At 46.0% G+C, this 23,790-nt stretch overlaps 1 protein-coding gene across 8 annotated transcripts in view; it reads left to right on the top strand.

Annotated features, from left to right (window-relative positions):
- LOC112572337 (calcium/calmodulin-dependent 3',5'-cyclic nucleotide phosphodiesterase 1A-like) overlaps window positions 1–23,790 on the top strand; it is a 229,742-nt gene that overhangs the window by 126,362 nt on the left and 79,590 nt on the right. Inside the window, exon 1 of one of the 8 annotated variants that reach the window (XM_025251986.1) lies at window positions 15,198–17,956. The exons of the other annotated variants lie outside the window; for them this stretch is intronic. Within the exon in view, the coding sequence (XP_025107771.1) occupies window positions 17,860–17,956 (97 nt within the window). The 5' untranslated portion in view covers window positions 15,198–17,859. Of the gene's footprint in view, window positions 1–15,197; window positions 17,957–23,790 lie in introns of those variants that run through there. 8 annotated transcript variants of the gene reach the window in all.

Raw genomic sequence — 23,790 nt, 5'->3', positions numbered from 1 at the left:
CCAGTCGATGCATGCATTACTCCGAGCTATGGGAAAGGTGAATACTGAGGAAATGCACATCTGATCCTACAGTCAGGACTCTATTCCGTTTCCGTCCAAGCTGGGAAAATCCGGATGGTCGACCTGAAAGGATCTCGCTTAGGGAAAACAGAATACAAGCAGCCAATCAGGAGAAATTGTCACCAGGTCGATGTATTCCTCACAGTACTGGTCCTGAAATAAGGTTACTGACATCACTTTCTTCTTCACTCCTTTTCTCTGACTTTGAGATGGAAGTTAAAAATAGAACGGATTTGAGGATGCTGCTCTCATTCTCTGGGGAAAGTCGAATATGCAACAAAACTAGTTGGAAGATTGGAAACAAGAACTTTTCATCCATCACTGAAGCGGATTGACTGTAGGTACCCTCCACCTGAGTGAATGAAACGAAGAAGAAATCATCTTGTAATCATCTCCTAATTATTTCCGACAAACGCCACGTGACTTCGAGATGACGTAAGAAAGCCCTCCTCCTGACCTCTCTGTCCCATCAACACGTAATAATTCACGCAATAAATTTTGACGTACATTTTGACATACATCAAGCGACAAATTTTGACGTAAAATATCACGTGACAAATTTTGACGAAATATCTCTAAAAATAGCGCGCAGACATTTTGATAGAAAGATATCACTGTTATTAATGATGGCTGTCAGTAAGCTCGCTGTGCGAGGACTTAATGCAGGAATAATTAGCGTTTCGCATGCTGACTTCAAAAAGTCAAAGGTCACAAGCCTGCGCACTATAAATAAATCGGAGTTCCCAGGAATTAAAGGAGCCGTCGATGAGTCCGTCGATACCGGAATCTCTTGAGTGTTCCGCGAATAGCAAGTGGAACCAGGAGTCGGCGCTCACAGACCTTCTTTCTGGGAGCAGGAGGCTGTGTGTTGCAATCTACTGGTGCCAAGGTCTGTTTCTCCTCCTCAATCCCTTTGACTTATAGCTGATTATAGTTTAAGGTCAACCGGATTTATCATCAGCATCATCATAAAAAGTTCTCTTGAGGGTTAGCTGATACATCACAGAGTTGTCATTAGTTCTTCACACACAAAAATGTGTAGCGTAGTCAATTATTTATTTATTCATTTCTTTAGTAAAAAAGGTGATGTGGACTGGTTTAAATTCTAATGACTGTCGTCACTGAAGGCGGAAGCTAGTATTACCTTCAGTAACATGCTAGTAAAGCGTTGTCCAATCAGCTTTAATCAGGTCGCACAAAAGGAGGTCATGACCTCAGTCTTAAACCCAGGTGAGAATTGCAGAGTTCGTAGGATTATATCTCACGGAATGAGCATACTTATTCTCTCATATTTTTGGGGGGTGTGCGAATTTGATTTGTTAATGAGCTAAGATATTTCAAAAAAAGAAAACCTTGCAACCGGGTTGACCTTTCATTTGAAAAGAATTTTGTGGCTGGAAAACATTTAACCATTTCCGTTTAGTCATTTATATGAAACCACACTTATCGGTGTTGAACAAAGAATCATAATTGTAAAGAGTTAATTTTGACAACACCTCTCCCATACATCTATTTGTCTGTCTTATTATTGCTATTTTTTTGTCAGAGGGAAAGTCCTTGCAGAAGAAATGCATTTGTCTAAATGTAAATAAAAGTGAAATAGTAGTAAAACAGAAATAAAGCATTCATAATAATTTACAGCTGTAATGACCAGCTCAGTAAACTACTCAGTTACAGACATTCTGGTCGCTAAACTTTTTAAGAAGATCCTAGCTATACATGTGAGGTAAAAAGCGGCAAACTCATGTCATGACGGTGATATAGACAAATCGCGATGATAACCAGCCCTAAATAAGACACGCACTTTACAATGATCTTTATCATTTCCCCAGCAACTACCAACAGCAGAGTGAACAGAACAGGGAGTAGAGAAAATTAAAACTCATTAATTGTCAGATAGTCGGGAGGAAACCCCTTTAAGGCGAGAGATTGAAGATAAAAGAGAAGGCGAGTATGGTGAGGACCTCCGGTGTCTGCTTGTGTTTTGATGAGCGGGATGTACAGCCTGGTCGTAGATAAATACTGCATTAGCCATCTAACGATGCCGGCCCGAAATAGCCAGATATATGACCAGGTTACAAATGCTGGGGTAGATACTACAGCTTCGTGTAGACCCAACGGATGCTTCGAGCTGTGGGTTCACCTGGGAAAAAAGTCCCCCAAACTTGCTGCTTCCAAAGACCGAAATAATTTTTTTTTCATGATCTGTGACAAAAATGTAGATTTCTTGACTCGCAAGCACACACACACACACATACATACAGAACGAAGATCGAAATATGGAGGAGGGTAATGAAGAGAGAGAGAGAAAGAAAAAAACCGCAATAATTCTGTTCCAACAACATCAAAGAATATCTCCTCCATCTAAACCTTTCTGTATTTAGCACTCGGGCTCAAAGGAAGCTCAGTCGGTGATAGACGCATTTTTAACTGCTGTCTGTAGATGTTCGCATGTCGGACGGTGCCAACCCTGCAACTTTTTGAGTTCGGCTACAGTACATTGCAGTTCTACGAGTGGAGACATGCCAGTCACAGAACCAGTCTGCGAGGCTGGAACGACGGGTGGTGGGGTAGTGGGGTCGAGTGTGGGGTAGGGGTAGTGGGGTGGGGTGTGGAGTAGGTGTGAGTGTGGGATGAGCAGCAGGAGGGTCCGTTTCCGCAAGCCCAGTAGAGTTTGTCTTGTTGTCTGCGAGCCACCATCATGGACTCCGTCTCGGGTCTGTACCGACCTGCGCGTCTCATTTGTATAACATCTAGACGAGGCTTAGCAGTCGACAGTCCAGTGCTTGACAGATGAAACTAAATGGCGCCACCAGGAGGCAGAAAACGTCCAGGAGGGGGTTATGAAGACAGTAAGTGAGATAAATAGAGAGGGAGGGAAAGAGTCAGACAGATCAAGAAAGAGAGAAGGGCGAGGGCAAGAGATAGAGCGAATGAGCGAGCGAGAGAAAGAGGAGCTGGCGAGCACATGGTCTAAAATAGACATACATCAGTAAAAAGATATCTCCCACAAGTGAAATGAAATATCGCACACTTCACTAAACAGGACAGATAGGCTCTAAAACATTGAAAATAAATGCATCCTGAATCACGAATGCATAAATGTATGTCTGCAGACGTATACGAATGTTGGTAGATGTGTATGCATGTGCGTATGTATCCATGCGCGAAGACATAGGAGGATATATATTCAAAAAGAAAACAAAGAGGATGGAGAGAAGAAGAAACGGAGGAAAAGAACGCAGGACACTTGATAAAATTGACAAATTACAAAAACGCTTGAGACGTCCCGAATGGCCGTGAAAATCGGCCTTTTCAACAGTCCAGTAACTTTTCTGTGGTCGTGGGCCTGGAGACAAACAGACACGAACCCTGGTGGAGCTGAGAGCTCGCCGAGAGCGTGGTGACAACGCCGGCGGTGTCCGTTTCTGGCGAGTGCCACGTCATCAATAATGCACAGGAACTTTCGCGAGTTGACAGCTCTAGAAAATTGTTCCTCTGAACACGACTCGGCCCTCAATTCCTCTTTGGGGGCGACCCGTGTCCTTTGGGTGTTCTCGCAGGACCACAGCTTGTCAGCTCCGAAAGGACCTGTCGATGCAAAGCGCTTCGGTTATGGCTGAGCTGAGTTCACACGTTGCGCCAACGCAATGACTGCATCTCCCTCCCTCTCTCTCTCCATCCCTCCTGCCAACCCCTTTGAAGGCACCCAGTCAACCAGGGAAAACTTTCCTCGATGCCTGCTGGTCGGCTCAAATGAGTTTTGTACTTTTGTTATTGAGCAGTTCTGCCACCAATTTCTTAACAACGTGGTTGTTATGGTAACATTTCGACAGGTTGGGGGGACAGTTAGATAAGATGGAAACCACCGCGTTTAGACTGACAAGCAGCGAAATATGGTCGGTAATTCACATTTAGGCTTATTTTTTCGCATTTAAATATATTGTGGATCTTACTTTTATAGAAGTACGAATAACAGTGAATAAAAACTCGGGAGCAAAATGTACAGTATGTACAAAATACAGGATCGGTTCGTTTAAAAAAAAATTGAAATAGTTTGACTTTTTTTTCGTTATTGCCGAGTCAGTCAGGTGATGGTATAAATGTAGGTAGTGTTGATGGTTGGTCGTACAGGTATGTTGTAACACTTCAAAGGTGTCATGTTGTAATGTCCTTGTGTACTGTTAGATGCACTGATTGACCTCACACAAATGTGGCTTTTCCGATGAGAAGATTCTAAAATAGACGTGCACCCAAGCATTTCTTCACTGTTCCCATTTTTTTTTTTAGTTTTCATCTATGACCTTACCTTCTTTAAAATATCTTTCCATTGCCTGAAAATATAGTGGAGAAATGGTCTTACAAGATAAAAAGAACCTCAGTAAAAACTACAGGATGGAGAGATGGTGTCGGCTTTCACTTACCGCTGCCTCTCGCTTTTTCTGGGAGGCTTTCGAAATGTTCCATTCCTCTTGTGCATTGGGACAGCATCTCCTGCGCGTGAAAAAGTGCTTTGGTGAGCGCGGCAGGAGAAGCAGACGCCCCTGACTGGGAAGAGATAAGAGAAGAGTGATGTCTTGCCCTGCTGAATGGCGAGGAAGACCATCCTAGAAAATGGCTGCATGTAGGATGGAGGGAGAGAAAAAACTTCTGCTCAGAGATGGCGGTCATGAGCACGAGCATCGAGATGATAAATACTCTTATCAGTCAACCGTATCGCTTCTTTTATCACATCTGACACTTCATCCCTCCCCACTCCTCATCCACTTCTGTTTCATACCCTCCTCTCCTGCTCTCTTACAACTTCTCAGTTTCTTTTTTTTTTCTTGTCCGTGTAAGAACAAAAACTAGTTATTCTGAAATTCCTCGTTTTATCTTACTTCTTCAGCTATCTTGCAGTCTCGTTTGTTACTCTGCTGTTCTGTAATACTTATTATGCATTATATATTAATATTTAATTGTTATCAGTTATTTATTATGTATTATCATCATCTCCTGTGACACGAGTTTGAATCAGAAAAGTGTCTGTGATGTGAGAGAGAAGTACTTATCTAGAAGCACCTGTGTGCAAGTTTCTCTAGTGACGGAGAGTGACTAAATGCAAGAAAATATTTTCCCAATACTAGGTGTACTCCTCTTCCCCTCCCTCACTTCTGTTCTCGAGATACACATCTGTAATCCTCCCCATGCAACAGTCAAAATCGTGACGTCACCTTTGTATACGGATATGACTAGCTAGCATGTAGTTCCAGCTGATTGGCAACGCAAACCTATCTGTGTACAGTCTCATGTCTGTATTTGTTAAGTAAGTGTATATTTAGAGAACTAAACGGAGGAGGACAGTCCCTCGGCGAAAGAGTAACAGAACAAAGCACAAAGCCAGTCAATGGAAACAGAATTGCACTCCATTAGACCTTTAAACCAACACAAGTCGTTAGCTTGATATGTATAACCCTAATCTACACACATGTACCCGTATTTTTAGCTCCACTTGTCTGAGCCTCTCGATGAAATCGTGCTCGATACCAACATGTCCCTCCCCTCCACTCGCAGGTAGGAGCGGAGGAGCCACTCGCAACAGCAGCGGCTATAACCCTGTAACTGAGTTATCTGTCCTTAGCTTTGATCTTTGCTTCACTAGGGGCACACTGCATCTTGAAATAATTAAGATGCCACTGCCTTCTCATCTCACCCCCCCTCTCTCTCACATTTTTCTCTCTCTTCTCATCGTCTCATTTCAAGCTCCTTTCTCTCCTCTTTATTTTTTCTCTCTCTCCATGCTGTGCCACGTGAAGAGGAGGATTCTACAAAACAGATCAATAACCTAACAAACAAAGCAAAGCAGCGCCGAACACGATGCCAAGTCTCCTCCTCCTGTGTGGCAGTGTCTTGCACAGCCCTGTGGCAGGCTGTCTGTCACTGCCGTGTGACACTCAGACATCTGATGCTAAACAACAGACAGAAGGACGTTGGCAGTCCTTCACTTCTTGACCTGTAGCAGGGTGTCAGCAGGTCGTATTCTGAACTCCACTCACGATCCGACTAACTTGTCAGATGTAGTGTACGTGAGTCCGTTCACTGAAGATGCATCGCGCTCGCGAGTGTGAATATCAGACTGAACAGTGAACACAAACCCTGAACACGAGTCTTAGTGTACTAACGTGGTCGTAGAGTCGTTTACGGTTTACGAGAAAGAGCATCTAGCTTCTTATCGAAAACTCGCGGGGTAAAGGAGTGAGATGATGTACAGGGCAGGTGCTTGTCTGTATATGTCTAATCATTAAGAACAAATACTTGTAACACCTCCATCTTTGCTTCTCCTAGACACGTGGACCATACAGGATCCGTACAATCACCACATGCTGCAATGTGGCTTGACACTGCACGTGAATTAAAACACCTGGTGGAAAATACTACAGATATACTACATAAACTAACCTGTAAAACACGATAGAGAATGGCTTAATATATATTTTACCTAAAATCTACTCAGTACATACACAATTTTAAGTCAAAGTATGAAATTGGTTTGTTCATAACATACAAAGCATTGTGTTCATAAGCTACAGAAATTCTAAAATATGATCTGTTTAAAGTGAACTGTGTTCATTCGGTGAAACCTGGTCTGTGACATCCTTGACCTCAGTTCTCTCCCAGTATCAGTATGTGTTCGTATCTGTGTATCTGCATGTACCAGTGTCCGTGACATCACCTGAGCAGTCAGGTGACGTGCATATCATCACCAAGGTTTAATTATGATGTGAGGAACCACAGGCAGCCTCACCACAATCCAGAAGGAATCAGATAATAATATACTTAGGCTAATTTACTGGCTAGGGATCAATTAGGATTCGAACTTGGCGGTGACATTAAATTGTGATGCTAAAGATAGGCACAGGTCTGTGTCTAAATAACTGGCTGCATGCACTTTATTTTACGATGATTAACTATTAGGATATATGTATATACGCACTCGCACGTGCACACACACACACACAAGTACATACCACACGCACACGCACGCATATACCACAGACACGCATACACAAAAGAAAGGCAGAATGTGTAATAAATCGTAGCAAAGGCTAATGTCCTATGTCATAACCCACAAGAATACTGACACGCACGCACATACCACACGCGCACACATTCACTCACACACGCACAAAAGGGCAGCACGTGCACTACATGGTAGCAAAGCCCGCTGTCCTATGTCCCACCCCACAAGAACACCGCCACACAAGCTAACACCCAGCAGTCAGTATTGATCCCACGCACCAGCAGCACCAGCACCCACTACGTTCTGTGTGCAACGACGACTGCTTGTCGCGACCGACGTAGGAGCCGCCACCAGCAGATTAAAAATCGACAGGCGCGAGCGTGGAAATGCTCCTCTCACCACCACTGTCCTCATTCTCTACACTCCACTCCATTTAGGACTTCACACAGGACCCGCTAGTCGGCGCCATTGTCTGCCATGTCCTTCAGGGTCTGACTACACGACTACAGTTTCTTACTCGGGACATCAATCACTCTCTACAGCCTCCTACACTCTCACCGGTCTCCGCTATTCTCTCACTCACATTTTTTTCTTATGTAATGCAGGATTCTTCTGCAGACGGTTGTGTCTGTCTTAATTTTTATATACATCCAGCTGTTCTTTGCGGGGGTTAAAGGTCATTGCATTTATTTCCCTACCTTACAATGCGGACACTCAGCGAACACAAAGACTCGCTGAATTCTATGCAATCCCTGACATTTTGCGGTTTTTCGTTTATTGCGTTGGTCTGCCGAAAATATTTAAGCATAGTTATGACTTTTATAAGCTTCCTTGCACATATACTGCGGTCAGAACAAGGTTTAAATTTAAATTTTGATAGACCCATGCGTCTGACTATGACTATCTCTCGCATTGACAAAGTTAGTGACGGCGTCCACTCTTGTTTCCATGGTAACCGAGCTCATGTCTACCAACCGTTTTTTGTCCAGCCAACACAATTTCCTCCCCTAAAGTCCAGCAACTGTGACTGTGTGTAACTGCCAGCACCTGCCCGGCGCCAGACAATGGTCAACATCCATCAGATGCCCCGGCAGTAGTGGAGGGCACGAGACAAACACCTGCCCTGATTCCAGGAGCTGCCAGCCTGACCTCGGACTTGGGAATCTCGGTCACACGTATCACACCTTTCACTAGTTATTGCTTTTTGTAATAATTGTTTTTAGTGAAGCATTTTTTTTTTTTTTAGGGGAAACCCAACTGTATCTGATCGCCGATTTGTTCATAATAGGGGTAAGGCGGAGCTTGTTTATAAATAACTGCATAGTGTGCGTGGAATGTGTTGACAACTTTTTTTCGAGGTTTTGTGGTGTTGTTTATATCATTTCTTAAAATGTGAACTCGGTGTTGAGGTGAGAACAGTAGTTCTGCCTCCTTTGTAGCATCGACTATTTGAACCAGATGATTTACAGAAAGTAATTGTAATATGTAATGAAACCGTTTTAAAAACCCGACATTGTATACAACGCTCACAGGTCGTCCATATTTATTTTTACCTGGAAGTCTTCTGGCATTATTCCACTACCTATATCATCAATTCATGGACACATATTTACAGAGCAGAAGGTACGAGTGCTGTGGGCTACAGGTTTTACCTTTTGCTAAATTCCTCGGTTATGTTCTTCGTGCGTGTGTGGACCTTACACAACTCCAAAGCATGTGTGTTCACTGGTGCATGCTGGATGACGTGGCGATGATGAATGTCCGGCCAACATGCGCACTATGACCCCCCGAAGCAAAGGAGAGGACGCACAATACATATAAATTATTTGTTGTCGACTGTCTTAGGAATTTAAAACGTGATAATACGACAGTGATAAATCCCTGGAGCATGACCCCACAGGCAGAGGGGTGAATATTAGGGAGAATGTAGATCCTCACTTCAATTTATTTTTTGTGTACTCTTCCTCCCTCCCAAAATACATTTTGAAAACTGTTTGAAGAGTCATTGTGCCCGCTACCTAGTCATTTCTCAACGTGTATCTTGTGCTTTGACTGCTGCATCTTATGTTCTCGCTTTTTATCCTTCTTTTCATTTGTTTTTAAGGTTATCATAGCAGCTTTGCAGGTAGAGTGTAATATTATTAGGAGCACTTAAGTGGAAAGGAACGTTGTATGTAAGTGGAGCTGGGTATATCTAGGTCTCGAAGACTCGGGGAGGGCACGGTCGCAGACACCTTTACCTCCGAGTGACCCGGGGACTACCTTCACCGAGTTTGTCAGGAGCATCTCAAGTCGTTTACAGACACGGTCACCCAAATCATTGTTTTTCTCGCTGAAGTCTCTGACTTCTCAGTTGTCATTCTTAAAGAAATAAATGACCCTTCTGGGTGCAGTATTCACTAGGCATGCCGGTCACGTGTGTCTGTAATCAGTCCTCACACCTTCACTCATGCTAATTAATTCTAAGATGCATTGCCTGGAGCAGAGGTCGACATTCTTTTTCTAAGATTCTCTCTCTCTCTCTCACACATACCTGCACACAAGCATGACAATTCGTTCTCCCACGCATCTTCCCCCAGCATCCCCCCCCACACACACACCCGTGAGATGCACTTTACAGAAAAGGGGGAATGGAGGGAGGGACAGTAAAAGCTCCCTGACGTGAAGAGCCGTTAAGTGTCTTGCAGCTCACGAGTTGGGGATTCGATCGCAGAGCCAGGAGCGGCAGCTGCCAGTGAAGGGAGGCAAATGAGCCCCGGGGCTGCTGACCAAGGGCATGAACAAGACCACATACACGAGGATCAGACATTGGGTCCTTATCCTTCAGTGTTTCGTGGCTCATCTGAGTCTGAACATTTTTTAAATGTCTTGGTGTATTTAGTTCAGTATCACAAGACAAAAGTTCACAAAATTTTCCCTGCAGACACCTCCCTACTTCCATTCACATGATGCAAGTCGCCAAGCATCGATGAAAAAAGGTCAGGTAGGGCCGATGACATTAGTATTGTAACATGATGCGGAGACTTCCAGCACACAGGTGACAGGTGGGTTGGTAACCAAGAGTTCTTCATGATGGAATCACGGTGTGTTTGTGTTTGAAGACTTGTATCGCTCGCGTGTTATCGCTTAGACGATGTTAACATCGATGGTGTAAACATTAGAGTCCTTGACCATCCTTGACCCTTAACGGTCTCTTTCTGAAAATCCATAGAAATATCCGTGTATAGAGAGTGTTACACATGAGAAACACGTGTTTAAAATTAACAAGAGAGTCACATCTGTGTATAGGTTCTTCGTACTTTGTTAATTTTTGTCTTATTTAGTCCATCTCTATTTCCTATAAGAATGTTCGTTAGGGTCAATGTTGCTAACTCTTTGAGCACCGTTTGTTGCTGGGATATAGTCTGCATTGTGTGAGTGTTCAGTAAAGATGGAAGGGAATTTACAAAAGTTGTATAGAAACACATTTTATAATCAACCTCAGAGGTCAGAGCATGCTACAACAACAATTTAAAACAACAAACACCTGTCATAGGTAAACAAGCAAATCAAAAGATCGCACAGAGCACACGAGGTCAGCTGCAACGTGAAAGACTTGAGAAAGAAATCAGAGTTTGGTCAGGTGTGTGTGTGTAGACCATAGTTCTCGGCGAGACAAAGCCCGTTATTTCTATCACAATGAACAGTGAACGCGGTTCTGGAGCCCTGTGAGACATCGTCTCCTGGCAAGGGGAGCATGTGACGTAGAAGAGCCTTGTGTAGATACAACTGTGACGTAGGAACAAGGGCAGGGCAGGGAGATCGAAGGGTTTTGTGAACACGGAACACGTAGACCAAGCGCTGGCTATTTTTAGAACCAGTAGACATGTTTGGGGCGAGGAGATTAAAAGATTGTTGTGTTACAAACAGAAAGTTTTCTACAGCAAGCAGAGGGTAATTCTTTTTCTTTTCTTTCTTTCTTTTATTTTTTTTTTTTGTTAACTTCCTTTCGTTGGTTGAGAGGGAGTTCATACACCGAGGTACTAATACGATTTTTGTGCTCTTGGCAACTGTCTGGAAACAGCATCCTCCCCTTCCATGAGTGGCATCTCCCCAAAGTCGGAGCAAACACTGCGATCTGTCAGGGATAGACCTCGTCAGGTCTCAGGTTTTATTTTTATATTTTGAAAGGAGATGGTAACATTCTACCTGGTGGGCTCTGCTTCCAACCTTGGAGGGTGGGACTAAGGGTAGCTTGATGCCGGCCATCCGCTGCGCATCTTGTTGCAGCCGGCGGTGGTCAGACTTTAAAGGTAATGTTGGACTGATTGACTGACAGTCGTCGAGGATGTAGTCAACACGACTTAGTGGCTGTGGTCTGGTTGCGATGTTTGGAGGCCGGGGAGTGTGTACTGAGGGTGGGACAAGGAGGGTGGCTAGTACGTCACACTTCCATTGCCCACAACGTTTGTCCTCACCAAACAACTTTAAGGCTGGTCGGTGGTGTGCAACACTTGTGCCTGTGGCCAGCACCATCAGAATATCTTATCACTTTCTTAAATGCCAGGTAATATCCTTCGGCAAGCAACATAAAAGTCAGGGTACCTCTCCTGCCATTATCAGTCGCAGTTCTCTTTGTGCTAGCAACATATAAGTACCAGTTACCTAGTTACCCAACCTAATACTGTAGCCAGCTATTTTCGATCTGTTCACCAATGTAACAATGTCAAGAACGTCATTTACTTATCTTTATTTCAAGCATACTCTTCTAACAGGACCACACACACATAACAAACATTCACGCACGATGATAAAACATTTGTTAAGCTTGGTACAAGATGAGAGGAAGGGATGAAATGTAGAAGCTGGTGAGAGAGGCAGACAACGGGAGAGAAAGAAGAAGAGCGAGAGAGCTAGAGAAGGAGCCTCTGGTGTGGAGCTGAGAAGTCGTCCCATACATATTCATCTGGCTCGCCCATTCGATCAGTTTCAGGAGCGCTGATTTAGCATCCGCAGCCTCCCGGCCGTTGGACTCCGTCTTGGCCACACCGAGCCGTTTGGTCGCCATCGCCAGAAATGGGTGGCGGATGGGGAAGAGGGGTATAACCGGGTGGGATGAGAGGGCAGGGGGAGATGCAAATCGTATTTTGTGGAGGGGGTGGCATCTGAACCGCGTGCGCTTGTTGGGGAGAGAGGACCGAGAGGAAATAATGCATGACACAACGCGTGTCCGTGGCAGAAGGTGCACACGCCGAGCGGTCTGAGATGCCTGGTGCCACCCACGTTGCCATGGTGATTATGACACCGAATCGTGCAGTCACAGTTACGGCGATTCGTCCTCCGATCATCGTTTCGGTCGTTGCTGAAGTTGATTCTTGCATCTTTCTCTAGCTGAATGTTGTTTTGCCTCCCATCTCCACCTCCCCCTCCCCCTACACACCCAAACTGTTGGAGGGTTGGCCAGAGGATGAGCCGTGTCTTAGGCGACAGAGACAGGCGATGCTGAGGCTGTACACCCAGGATGCAGCGCGGGGCCTGCCGCAAGGCATGCCGGTCTGAAGCGATCGGCCAGCCATCGATCATCGCGCGGCCTAGATTCGCAGCGTAATGATTGCGAGCGCGTGGGCGGACGCACAAACGAGCGACAACAAGGACAACACGCCGACACAACACCGCTGCCGTCGTTGGCCACGACATCGCTAAAAAAGAACGATTGTCTACGCGCGTGCGCACACCGACAGTTTGATGCACATGCGCAAACACTTTGACACACGTTCGCTTGCGCGCGCGTACGACACACACTTACGAGTGCATTAATACACAGACACATTTACACACGCACGTAAACTCACGAGACCCTTGCAGACAGTGAGACAAGAACGTTGTACCATGAGACGAACGGTTGCAGCTGTCTCCTCACCGCAACTGTTGTCAAGATGGTGGATCCCGATTTCTATCTAGATGACAGCCTCTTGTACCTTTCGCACTTACCTATGTTGTGGATGATGATACAGTTTCGTGCAGTAGTGTGTGTGTGTGAAAACACTCACGTGAGTGTATTACTGAATGGCTGCGTGCATTTATGTCTGCGTGTGATGCACCTTGACTCCAGCTGCAGTCCTGCAAAATGGCGGTGACGTAAATAGACGTCTCTCTATTGTCAAGTGCGAGGAAGTGCTGGAATGTTCAGACATTTAAAGACATCACAAGACATCCTCCTTAAGTGCACCCTGAAAAAAAAAAGGTCCACCTCCATTTCTCTGTCACTACCACCACTCTCCCCAAGCATCCCCCTCAGCCCTCCAGCTCCATGACTTCCGTCTCGCAGTGCGTTACGTCACGTATCGCGTGTCGGAGCGGGGCTTCGGGCGTCTGCGCAGTCGCTGTCGCTACACGAGGTGATCAAGTTCATTGCCGTTAGTGCAACGACGCTACCGGTAGGAGGCGCTGGTAGGTTTGGCGGAACTTCCTGCAGGAAGAGTCGCGCGCACGTGTGTGTGTGTACATGTGTGTGTGTTGTGCGTGTGTGTTTCGCGATCGGAGACAGCCTAGCATCCATGGCACTACTTGAGGAGTGGGGATGAGGGAGGAGGAACAATTGCAACCTTTTTTAAGCAGTGCAGACAGTGTAGCAGAGGAGCAGGAATCGGTTGGGGGAGCAAGGGACAGCCACCCCCTCTAAAAAAGATACTGAAGAGGAAAGGATGTGAACGTTGTTCACTGTAAGCAGTTCCTATCACATATCACCAAAGCCGAGCATCTTCCTACGTCACATGGTCTAACCTTCAGGTGTTGCAGAGATAGAAGTAAAATTCTTCAGTCCAACGGATGAATGCAAACCAATCGTTCGAAGAAGGGGTAGGGTAGGAGAGAATGAATAGGGAGAAACAAAGAGAGCGTGTGAGGGAAATAAATGTTCAGACTTCCTCTTATTCTGCATGAATCAGCGCAGTCATGCTGGGATCGTCCAGAGTTTTCTTTTCATTGTACAACCGTTACGCACATGCAGGTTTTCCCGTGCTCCCGGCTCTTACCTCCTCACCTCCTCACCTCCCTCCCTAGCCCCACCAACTGTTCGTTATCTTGTTTCAGTCTCGCAAGTGAAGGATGGCTTGCCTCATAGCTGCTCGTCTCCTCTCACCTGCAAAGATTGGGGAAGTGGATGGTTATCGCTGGCTCAAGGCGGAAGTCTCGCTTTCCGCCCACGTGACCCTCACTCACTCTCTCTTTCTCTCCTGCAGCCAGCCCCTCCATCGCTTTTGATAACATCCCCCGTGCTTTCTCCATATCCAACTGACATATCGTCCACGTGTGTTTTCCTCCCTCCCCCACTCCTCTCTCTTTCACCACCCTCTACACACACTCAACACAAGCTAACACACACGCTAACACACGCATACCGATACACACTCACACGCACATCATCATCAACATAGTGCAAGGCATGTACAGATGTACAGATGGTCTCAGTGCCAGACTGAGGTGGGAGGTGTGTGGCACTCGGCTATGGGAGATGCAGACGATACGTTTGTGATCAGCGCGTAGGTCATAGGTCATGGACGTTCCTGTCATCCAAGTCGACGTCAATGTCAGGAAAACGTGTCTGCGAATAATAACAAAAAAAAAATATCAGCCACTACAGCAACAACAGCTCAAGAACTATGATGGCTGCAGGGTCTCAGCGTGACGACGTTAGACGAGCCGTTCCTTCCTGAGAGAGAGAAAGACGGGAGGAGAGGGGATGAGAATGGAGGCCGTGTGACGTAACGAGCTGGTCACGCGGTGAATGAAACCGGCGCTGGGTTGTAGCAGGTCTTGGTGGACGGACAGTCTGTCACCGCAACGCCAAGCCGCAGTGGTGGTGGTGGGGGACGAAGGAGGAGGATGCAACGGCGGCAGCAGCACCACCAACACCAGCGACAACACGACAGCATCAGCAGCAGTGTGTCTGTACGCTGTCCTCAGTATAACCTCGTCCCTAAAGCGCAATATGGACACACACACACAGCTCCCTCCTTCTCTCTCTTTCTCCTTCTCTCTCTCATCTCCCTCACTGACACTACCACTGTCCGTGGTGGAGGATCCTGGTGACGCGTTGTGTTAATGGAGTTGCATTGCGTTAGCCGCACGCCAACTGATGGCCTGCTTGCAGCAGATGCGGTGAATGAGTGAGTGAGGAAACTGAGACGCTGACAGGTTTCCAGGTGCTCGTCGGCTGCTAGCCGAGCCGTTTGATCCGTGGAGGGTACTTAACCCGCCAACCGACAGTCCGTCCACACAGCACGAGGGGCGGGCCGACTCGGGAGATCACGTGGTATACGGCTCTCCTCCCATCCGCCAACTCTCGCCCTTCACCCTCGTGTGTGTACGCAGTCCAAGTTGCTGCATCTGCACGTGACGTTCTTTCCCCTCTCTTTCTCTCTCTCCCTCCGAATCCACCCCACCCTGGCCACCTATCCTCGTTGTTGATGATTGGGACGATGCGAAGCCGTACTGACGACGTAGCGATGTCAGCAGGTCTGGAACTGTGCAACGTCGTCCAAAGGTTGCTGCTGTGGTAGTGATGGTGGTGCCACTCTGCCTGCACCCCTCGACACAACGCCGCCTCCTCGCTCGTAACTGATTACCGACGCTCGTGCAGGAGTCCGCCTTTCCGACATTGTGGAGGAGGCAAGTCCCCCATCCCTCCTGTGACAGACTAAACAAACAACAACAACAACAACAAAATAGGTCGACTCGACGAAATTGGCAACTCTTCATCGTCAGTCATCGCCAGGACGAGAGGCTGGTAGGGTAGGGGTGAAAAGGAAGTGAGGAGGCTTGCACCCTCCTTCTCTCTTTCTCTCTTCCTCCCTTCACCAATACCCATTCCTTTCCCTCTCTGACAAGCGCACATTGGAGACTTCTTGGAGGCCAATATGCAAAAAGCGGGCAGTGATACTGGAATCGATTACCATTGTCTACAATTCCGTGGAAAGCGGTGTCGGAGCCAAGCGAGTTCCCCGGGTGTTTACGGGGGAAAACACTCTCTCTACCCTCGCACTTCCAGGCACGGAGGAGTCGACTTACACCCATCCATCTCTGGGACTCGCCGTTTCCGCGGAGCAGACTCCGTGACCACCGCACCCGGCCGTCAAGGCAGGTACCCACACTCCCTGGTCGCACCCGTAAAGCTCCCGTCATTCAGGGTGGACGCTACAAGCTTTTCATTGTGAGCTCATGAAAACTTCATGACGTAAACAACAGAATTATTTTGTTTGTTTGTTTTTCTCCCCTCTCTCCATTACGTTGCACGCTCGTGCGGCTTTTGACCTTTGAACCGCCGGATCATTCACACTTCAATGAGTCTTGCTGAGACTGTTGTTGTCATGGTAAGTCTGTTGTTATGACGAGCCTGTTGTCGTGTAAAAAAAAAAAATTACTCCAAAAATCCATTTTTTAGTAGGAGAGGAAACAGGTTATCGCTTGTTGAACTGTGTGTGTACACGGGGTGGAGGTTGATTGCAAGGTCACGAGTTCGTCTTCCATGGTGACGTCACTGCAGCATGTGCTGTGACAAGGTGAGCCGGCCGTGCACCCGGTGCTGTGACGTCAAGTGTCGGCAGCGTGTTGGCGCGGCTGCTGTTGCTGCTGCTGCTGCTGCAGCCAGACTTCCAGGACATCTGCTGGCACCTGCTTCGTGCTGTCGCGCGACGGCGACGCCTCCCAGTGCAATCGCTCTCCTGTGAATTGTGCTTGATTTATCTCCATCATTGATTGATTTGCCTCGAATTAGCTTCTGCAAGGATTTTTTTCCCCTCCCACCAAAAATTTCGAGCCTCCACTGCCTTCCTCCCCACTTGAGCCTTCGTCTCTCTTTCTCTCGTCCCCCCAACCCCCCGCCTTCAAGCATTCAAGCGACGGTTGCGCCAAAGCCACTTGCTAACTGCTGCGAATATTGAGTGCTCTGGCAGCTGAAAGCTGGTGCCGGAACCATTACGGGTGGATACTACCCTTCAAATTCTGACAACAACATCTCCACCCTGGTGGTAAATATTACGTTAAAAAAGAAAATCGTGAAGCAGATGTGAGTAAGCTGATTTTCGTTTTCACTTTCTCTGTAGTTTACTCTGGGGAAAAATGTAAACTGTCGGATGGTCAGGGTACACCTACCGTCTGGTTAGTCGCCATGGCGTCACAGACTTTTCGTCTTTCGTCAGGTTTTACTTTTAAAAAATGGATACCTGGGAACGGAGCGTGCTGAGCGGCGAGATGAAAGTAGATAAGGTGTGAAGTGGAGGTGGGAAGGGGGAGAAAGCAAGACACCTGCTGTGTGCAGTGAAATCTCTTGTGTTTCGTCATCAGTGCCACGAGATAATGTCGGTGAGGACCGTGGCCCTCCAACGCCGCAGTCCTGCCTCCTCTCTTGGACAAGTCTGTGTCTGTGATTCGTCGTTTCGTGGACTGGCACGTGGATGTGCACGTCACGCCGACAAGGGATAAAGCAGTTTGTGAGAGCACACCTAGGTGTGGGGGAAATTTCGTTTTCAAAATTACATCGAAACTGCCAATCGGCATCAGGACGTGAAAGAAAAATCAGTAAAATAATAACAAAAATAAAATTACAGTTTCTGTAAGCAATGGGAGGTCCGTGTAGCGGTTGTTTGGACAGGTGCTCAAGTGCAAGGTGCAGACCTGTGTGTGTATGTGTGCAAGTAGAGGAGTACACTGTACATCGTACTAACTTCATTCCATGACCGGCCGGACAGTTGTTGGCTTGCCTGTACGCTTCCTGTCCATTGTAGTCTGTGATACACTTGCTTGCATCTGCGGTCGCCAGCATGGAGCTCAAGCCCAAGGGGGACAGGCCCCGCATCTACATGTCCAGCCGAACACACAAGGTGGTGGTTGTCTTTCCCAACGGCGAGGTCGTGGAAGGTGAGTGGTTGCGATGGTTGTAGTAGTTGTAGTGGTTGTAGCTTCTCTTGACTAGTTTGTCTTACAACTCTGATGGCGGGATGGGGTGGTGGATGGGATGAGGCAGTGGAGGCTGGTGACTAAAATTTGCATTCCTTCTGTCTTGTAGTCGAGGATGAAGTCAAGCAGGAATGCGTTTGTTCGTATGTGTTCGTGTGCGCTTGTGTGTGTGTTAATACATTAAACAACAATATATGTGAAATAAAAGGAAGGAGGAAAAGAGAGGTAATCAGAGCAATATAACCTGTCGTATCTTTTATATACATCCCTTATCAACATTGACCAACCGTTGAGGTACATACCTCTTCCTTATAAAAAAAGAACATCGCTTTTTCTTGTTCTCTCTCTCTGTACTTTTTCCCTAAAATGATCTAATCTGTATGTACATATCCGTCTGTACAACATACTATGCCATCCTGGTCAGCCCTGTAGAGGACCAACACGATATTCCCGACGGACAGGTGAGGTCTGGGAGTCAGATGACCAGGTAACCTCGGGAGCTCAAGATTATTAATGGACAGGAGATTTATGTTGGACGCGATGTTCGTGCATAAACGTGAGATTATTCGAAAACTTTCAAAGTAGACAAGTTGCCAAAGGCAGTGTACATAATGTATGCGAGTTTTTGTCTGTTAGTCTTTCTTCTCCGTCCGCTGGTCGATCGGTCCGTGAGACTGGATGTGTTCGTGTGTGTGTCTGTGAGAGAAAGGGAGGTATTGCGCGTGCAGACAAACACTCACATCGTATACCTATGCTGGTGTGTTTATCTTCACGAGGCTAAGAGGGTCTCAAAACACAGGAGCACACCGATGAACACACAGGTTAATTCAACTCGCCATAAATCGTGTGCAGCCCAAGTGTGGCGCAGACTTTGAGAGCAAGCCATGTGCTGGAATATTGGCGAGCTGATAATGGCGGAAATAAAGTCTGTCAACATGACAGCTCCATAAACGTCTGGTTGTAGCTTCAGTCGTTGCCGTGACTGCGGCCACACAATTGTGTCAACCGCTGAGGACTTAGTGCTGAAAGGTTATTTGCTGACGTCGGGAGCGGAGCGCTCGTCCACCATCAGCTCCGCCGTACGTCAGCTCCACGGTGGTGGCGGCGACTTCACTGCTGTCGCAACACCTGAAATATGAGTTCAATTCACTGGCCGAAGGTAGAGCAGCTTTCTCTGTATTGCCGGCCTTGGCCACCATTCCATCCAATAACTACAGCCTGCAGTTTGTTTGTGTGTGTGTCCATAAAAGTGAATTACGAGAAGGTGTGACTAGCTACATATTGGGAGACTTCCATTGAAGTGCACGTGTACGAGGTAGGTAACTCCTTTGGCATATTCACTTATTTCATCTTTGGCTCACTTGATGACAACAAGAAAACATTCATCCTTTATTTTGTGTTTCAAGCTCTTTCAATGTTCGATTCCTTCGCATCACGTGACATAAGTTGCTGCCCATCCATTTCCCAACATAAAAAAAATTCACAGTGCTCAGAATATTACGACGCAGTTTCTGTGCTAGAGAACATGAACATCCTTCACATGTAATTTTTTTCACGTGTACTTTTTTTTTATACAAACTGTGGAGTTTTTATTTTGTTTTCCCCTGTTGATTAGTTCTCGAGGAAGGCTTTCGCCATTTTGTAGATAACTATAAGAACAAAAAAATGTAAATTATGAGTGTGAATTATACAGTAATGCTAGACATGTAATACACCAGGCGTCTGTGTCTGCTACCGGAATTTTCTTGCATTAAAAGTTCCAGAGCAGACGACCCGGTGTTGCTGCAGACAATACAGTTTTAAACGTCCTTCTGTCTTTACTGCCTGCACGCGCTCGCAGAATGAAGGTCTGGGGAGGGAAGGCGGGGGTTGAGGTGGGGAGAAATCAAAGAAGAGCTGAACTGTGTGTCCGACACAACAAGGGTGGGGGAGGTGAGAAGGGTTTCATCTGCCACTCCACCCCATCACCCACCCACCTAGACCGACGAGGGCGCGTGAATGATGTCGGAGGCTGTTCAGAGTTATTTGGAGCTCGATGGGGGATGACCATTGGTTTCGAGGATTCCTCTTTAGCAATTTCCCCATCACGACCCCTCCCTTCCGAGAAATGTTCTTCTTCATTAGACTCTTTTTAAAAAGTGGGTCTGTATTGCAGGCGCGCTGCTCGCAGCAAGGACTTCAAGCAAGGCGACTGATGTTGAAAACTTCATCGTGGATCTGTTTAAATGAATAATTATATTATCACAATTTTAGTGCTTTGGATTCAAATTTTCAGGGATTGCCTATCTCGAGGGCATCATAAATGTCATACGAGATGCTAAGGTTGATTGCAATGGGGATTCTGCGAGTTCACATTAAAATTATGTAATTTTTGACGAATCACAGTCTTTTACCACCCTACATTATATCCTACACTTGGGGCTTTCTTCTTTGTTGGACTGTTTGTTCATCTCCGTGAATACTTTATTCGATGTCTTGTTTCTTTTTCCAGTCTGGCGTGAATGTGTGTTCCGGGGTCAGTTCTCGTGTGTCTGAGTGTACGGTGACCTAAGGTTAAGGGTCAGGCAAACCCAGTCGGATGACCGAGCGCTACACGTCGTCGGTCACTGGTGTCAGAAGTCTGTTATTTAGTGCATCACGTGACTGCCATTATCCGGGGTCAAGTGGCGCCACCGAGACAAAGCACAAAGAAGCTGTGCAGCTGCAGTTCATCATCCAGGACAGGGTGGCGAGGTCATCAAGAACACGATATCAAGGATAGGATGGTGAGGTCATCTATGTCACCACCAAGATGACATGTCAAGGACGGGATGGCGAGGTCAGGACAGGACGGAATCTGCGTAGTTGATTCTAACACCTGTGGACCTGTTGCACCTGCCACCAGGCTCGCTGTTAAGATCATGAACACGTGATAGTGAACTGTCAGCAGCTTAAATTCACTTGGGTGAGCAGGTGTGTGTGTACTATACTCTGACTATCCACATTGCATAGCTGTGTTAATCTCACCATCTTCCTCTCTAGGTCTATTTCTACTGTCGGCCTGTCTACGTATATCTCTACATATCCCACGGTCTGCTGAGGAATGTCTCTATCTCACTTTTACCTTTGTTTGTCTGTCATTTCTTTCACCGTCTTCCTATGTCTGTCTTGACTATACCTCTCACTGCCCGTCCGTCTGCATTCTTCTGTTCTCTGTAGATATGTTTCTATTCTCTTTATTTGTGTCTTCTTTAAGTTTGTCCATTTACTCCCTTTTGCTGTTTTTCTCTTGAGGTTTGTCCCTTTACTCTCTTGAGATATGTCTCTACTCGATGTCTTAATACCTGTCTGAATGTTAGAAGGGAGGGTGAAGGGGTTAAGGGTGACGGAGGTCGTCCTCCCGCAAATGTCGTCTGGCTAACCTCTGTTTTTGTCTCTGATGCAAACATCTCGTTCCCCAGAGACCAGTCTCAAGTTTTTATATTATACTTGTATGCTAGCCAATCGTATCATTCTGCTGTCCTTGCTTGTTGTATCTTTCACTCTATTGTTACTCTGTTGACCTCTTTCGCTCCGCCGCCATTATTCGCCTTCGCTGTTATTTTCGTCTGATGACTTGCACCTGCCTGCAGATCCCCCAGGTGAAGAAAAAGTCTGTTTAGGTTCACCTCGGACCGGGTAGCTGCAGGAGGCCTTTGATAGGACAGATCACTCTGGCGCTAGGCGGCGCTGCCACGCGGCACCAAGCTGATGCCGCCATCAACTTCCGGCGCGGTCTGTCTCGGAGAATGAGCATTCAGTTTTGTTGGATGCTTTGGACTGCTGTGATTATGTGCGCACACACACGCTTGAGAATGGTTATGAACCTGAACTCCTTCCTCTATCATATCTGTGTGTCATTGAGATAATTTTTGCTTTAAAAATATTCAGGGCTTGATGGCTACTTTCTCTTTTCAGTGAAAAAAAACTGAAGTATTTTTCAGGAAACGAATGTCCCTAGATGTTGATTATAAAGTACCGAAGTGCTTTATCTTTCATGTGTGTTCGTGAATGTTTGGACAGGTGTGTGCCTGGAAAGGTGGAAGAGAATGTTTACGTGCCTTCCTAAGAGAACGAGCGGACGAACGAGCGAATGGGAGAACTCATGTGACGTCACTGGGTGATAGAGAAGCGGGTCATTAGTGTTGTCCGCCCAGAAAGCAGATAAGGTTATGTCATGGCAACCAAGTCGACCGCCGCTGTAAACAGTACTCGAGACGGGATCTGAACCCAAGACACCCTATCCTCTTTATGTTGGGGACAAGTGCTTTGGTTCAATACCAACCTTTCGCACGAGAGAGAGAGAGTATTGCTCATTTCTGATGCGAAGAAACGTGACATTCTCGGCATCTGAATGTCCTTGTAATCTCGTTGCCTTTGTAGTTCAGCGAGCAATGGCGAGATATGCTTGAGATTTGAGGTGGACGGCAAAGAAAACCCTTTATGTGTGAGACTGTGGCCATGGATGTGTCATTGATCTTTAATTGCTTTGTTGACATTCATAGAGAAGCAATAGAGTGAAAAAAACATTTGTGCATGGGTATTTTTAGCCCTGCAAATACTTCTTAAGGAAGTCTGTCAACTATGAGATTGCTGTAAAATATAAAACTTGTTTTCAGATTTCACTTTGGATCCAGGTGTGGATACTTCTGTGTGAAAAGATCCATTTATCTCTGCTTTTAAAGCAAGTCGACCTTTTAGATGGCTAAATGTGGAGACAATTAGCAGGGTGCGCTCCGTTTCATTAAAAGACCAAACCCCTCAACCCATAAGAAAGTTAACAATTAATTTATTTCTGTTTGAAATTCCTGCTTCGGGAATTCAACATGTGGAGTCCTTTATGTTGTCAAAACACTCGCCTCAGCTCAAGCACTCACGTAGAATAATAATTGTGTTATCGTGTTTGTTCTTTTGTATAGCTTTGTCTGTATTCAAAAAATTACTTAAAGGCCAAAAAATATAGACTGCCATTGAATTAGCTAATATAAACAAAGAATTAAAAAATCGATTTCAAGATTAATGTCAGTTGGAGCACATAAAATGCATCAAAACAGTAATAAAATACACAACTAATCCTTTTTCCAAAAGTTCAACTCTGTTAAGCTTACGATTTTCGCAGGTACACGTGGCTAAACAAAGAATCTTATGTGATTCTCAATATTCAAGATTTTTTTATTAATGTCACCCTAAGGTGTATGAGATATTCAAACATACATATTCACGCATATTCCTATCTTTATTACAATATCTCTCTCATTCACACACACACACAGTGGAGTATATAGTAACAACAGATTTTTGTCTGATGCAAAATTTTTAGTTTTAGGTTGTGTAGCAAAAGTGCATTAATAATGACATTTTTATTAACAATTTATCATAACTATTTAGTATACAGTTTTCCCTGATCAAAGAGTTTATGGCATTTACAAAGTGCTACACACACACACACAGACATGCTTACACATGCACATACAAGCTCCTAAGCCCAGACTCATTTTTATTGCCCAAAGCTTGTTGCTTTATTCGTTCTTCGGCAATCCATAAAAGAATAATGTTTGGCATTTGTAAGGCTGAACTGTTGACTAAAGTACACAACAATGTCAGCGATCATTTTTCTGTTTTATTGTGTGGGCCGACATTGGTCGAAGAGCACCGCGCGTGTCAACAGCCGACATCAAACTGGAAGTGGTGCACCCTGGCCTGGGGCAAAGGTCACATGCATGCATTATGCTTTCGAACCGTCCTTACAGACGTGGACAGCCAAAGACAGACGTGTC

This window comes from Pomacea canaliculata, linkage group LG1, assembly GCF_003073045.1.
Source record: "Pomacea canaliculata isolate SZHN2017 linkage group LG1, ASM307304v1, whole genome shotgun sequence".
Classification (NCBI taxonomy): Eukaryota; Metazoa; Mollusca; class Gastropoda; order Architaenioglossa; family Ampullariidae; genus Pomacea; species Pomacea canaliculata.
Note: the sequence above shows the minus strand (reverse complement) of the source record. Positions and strands in the feature narration are given on the sequence as shown.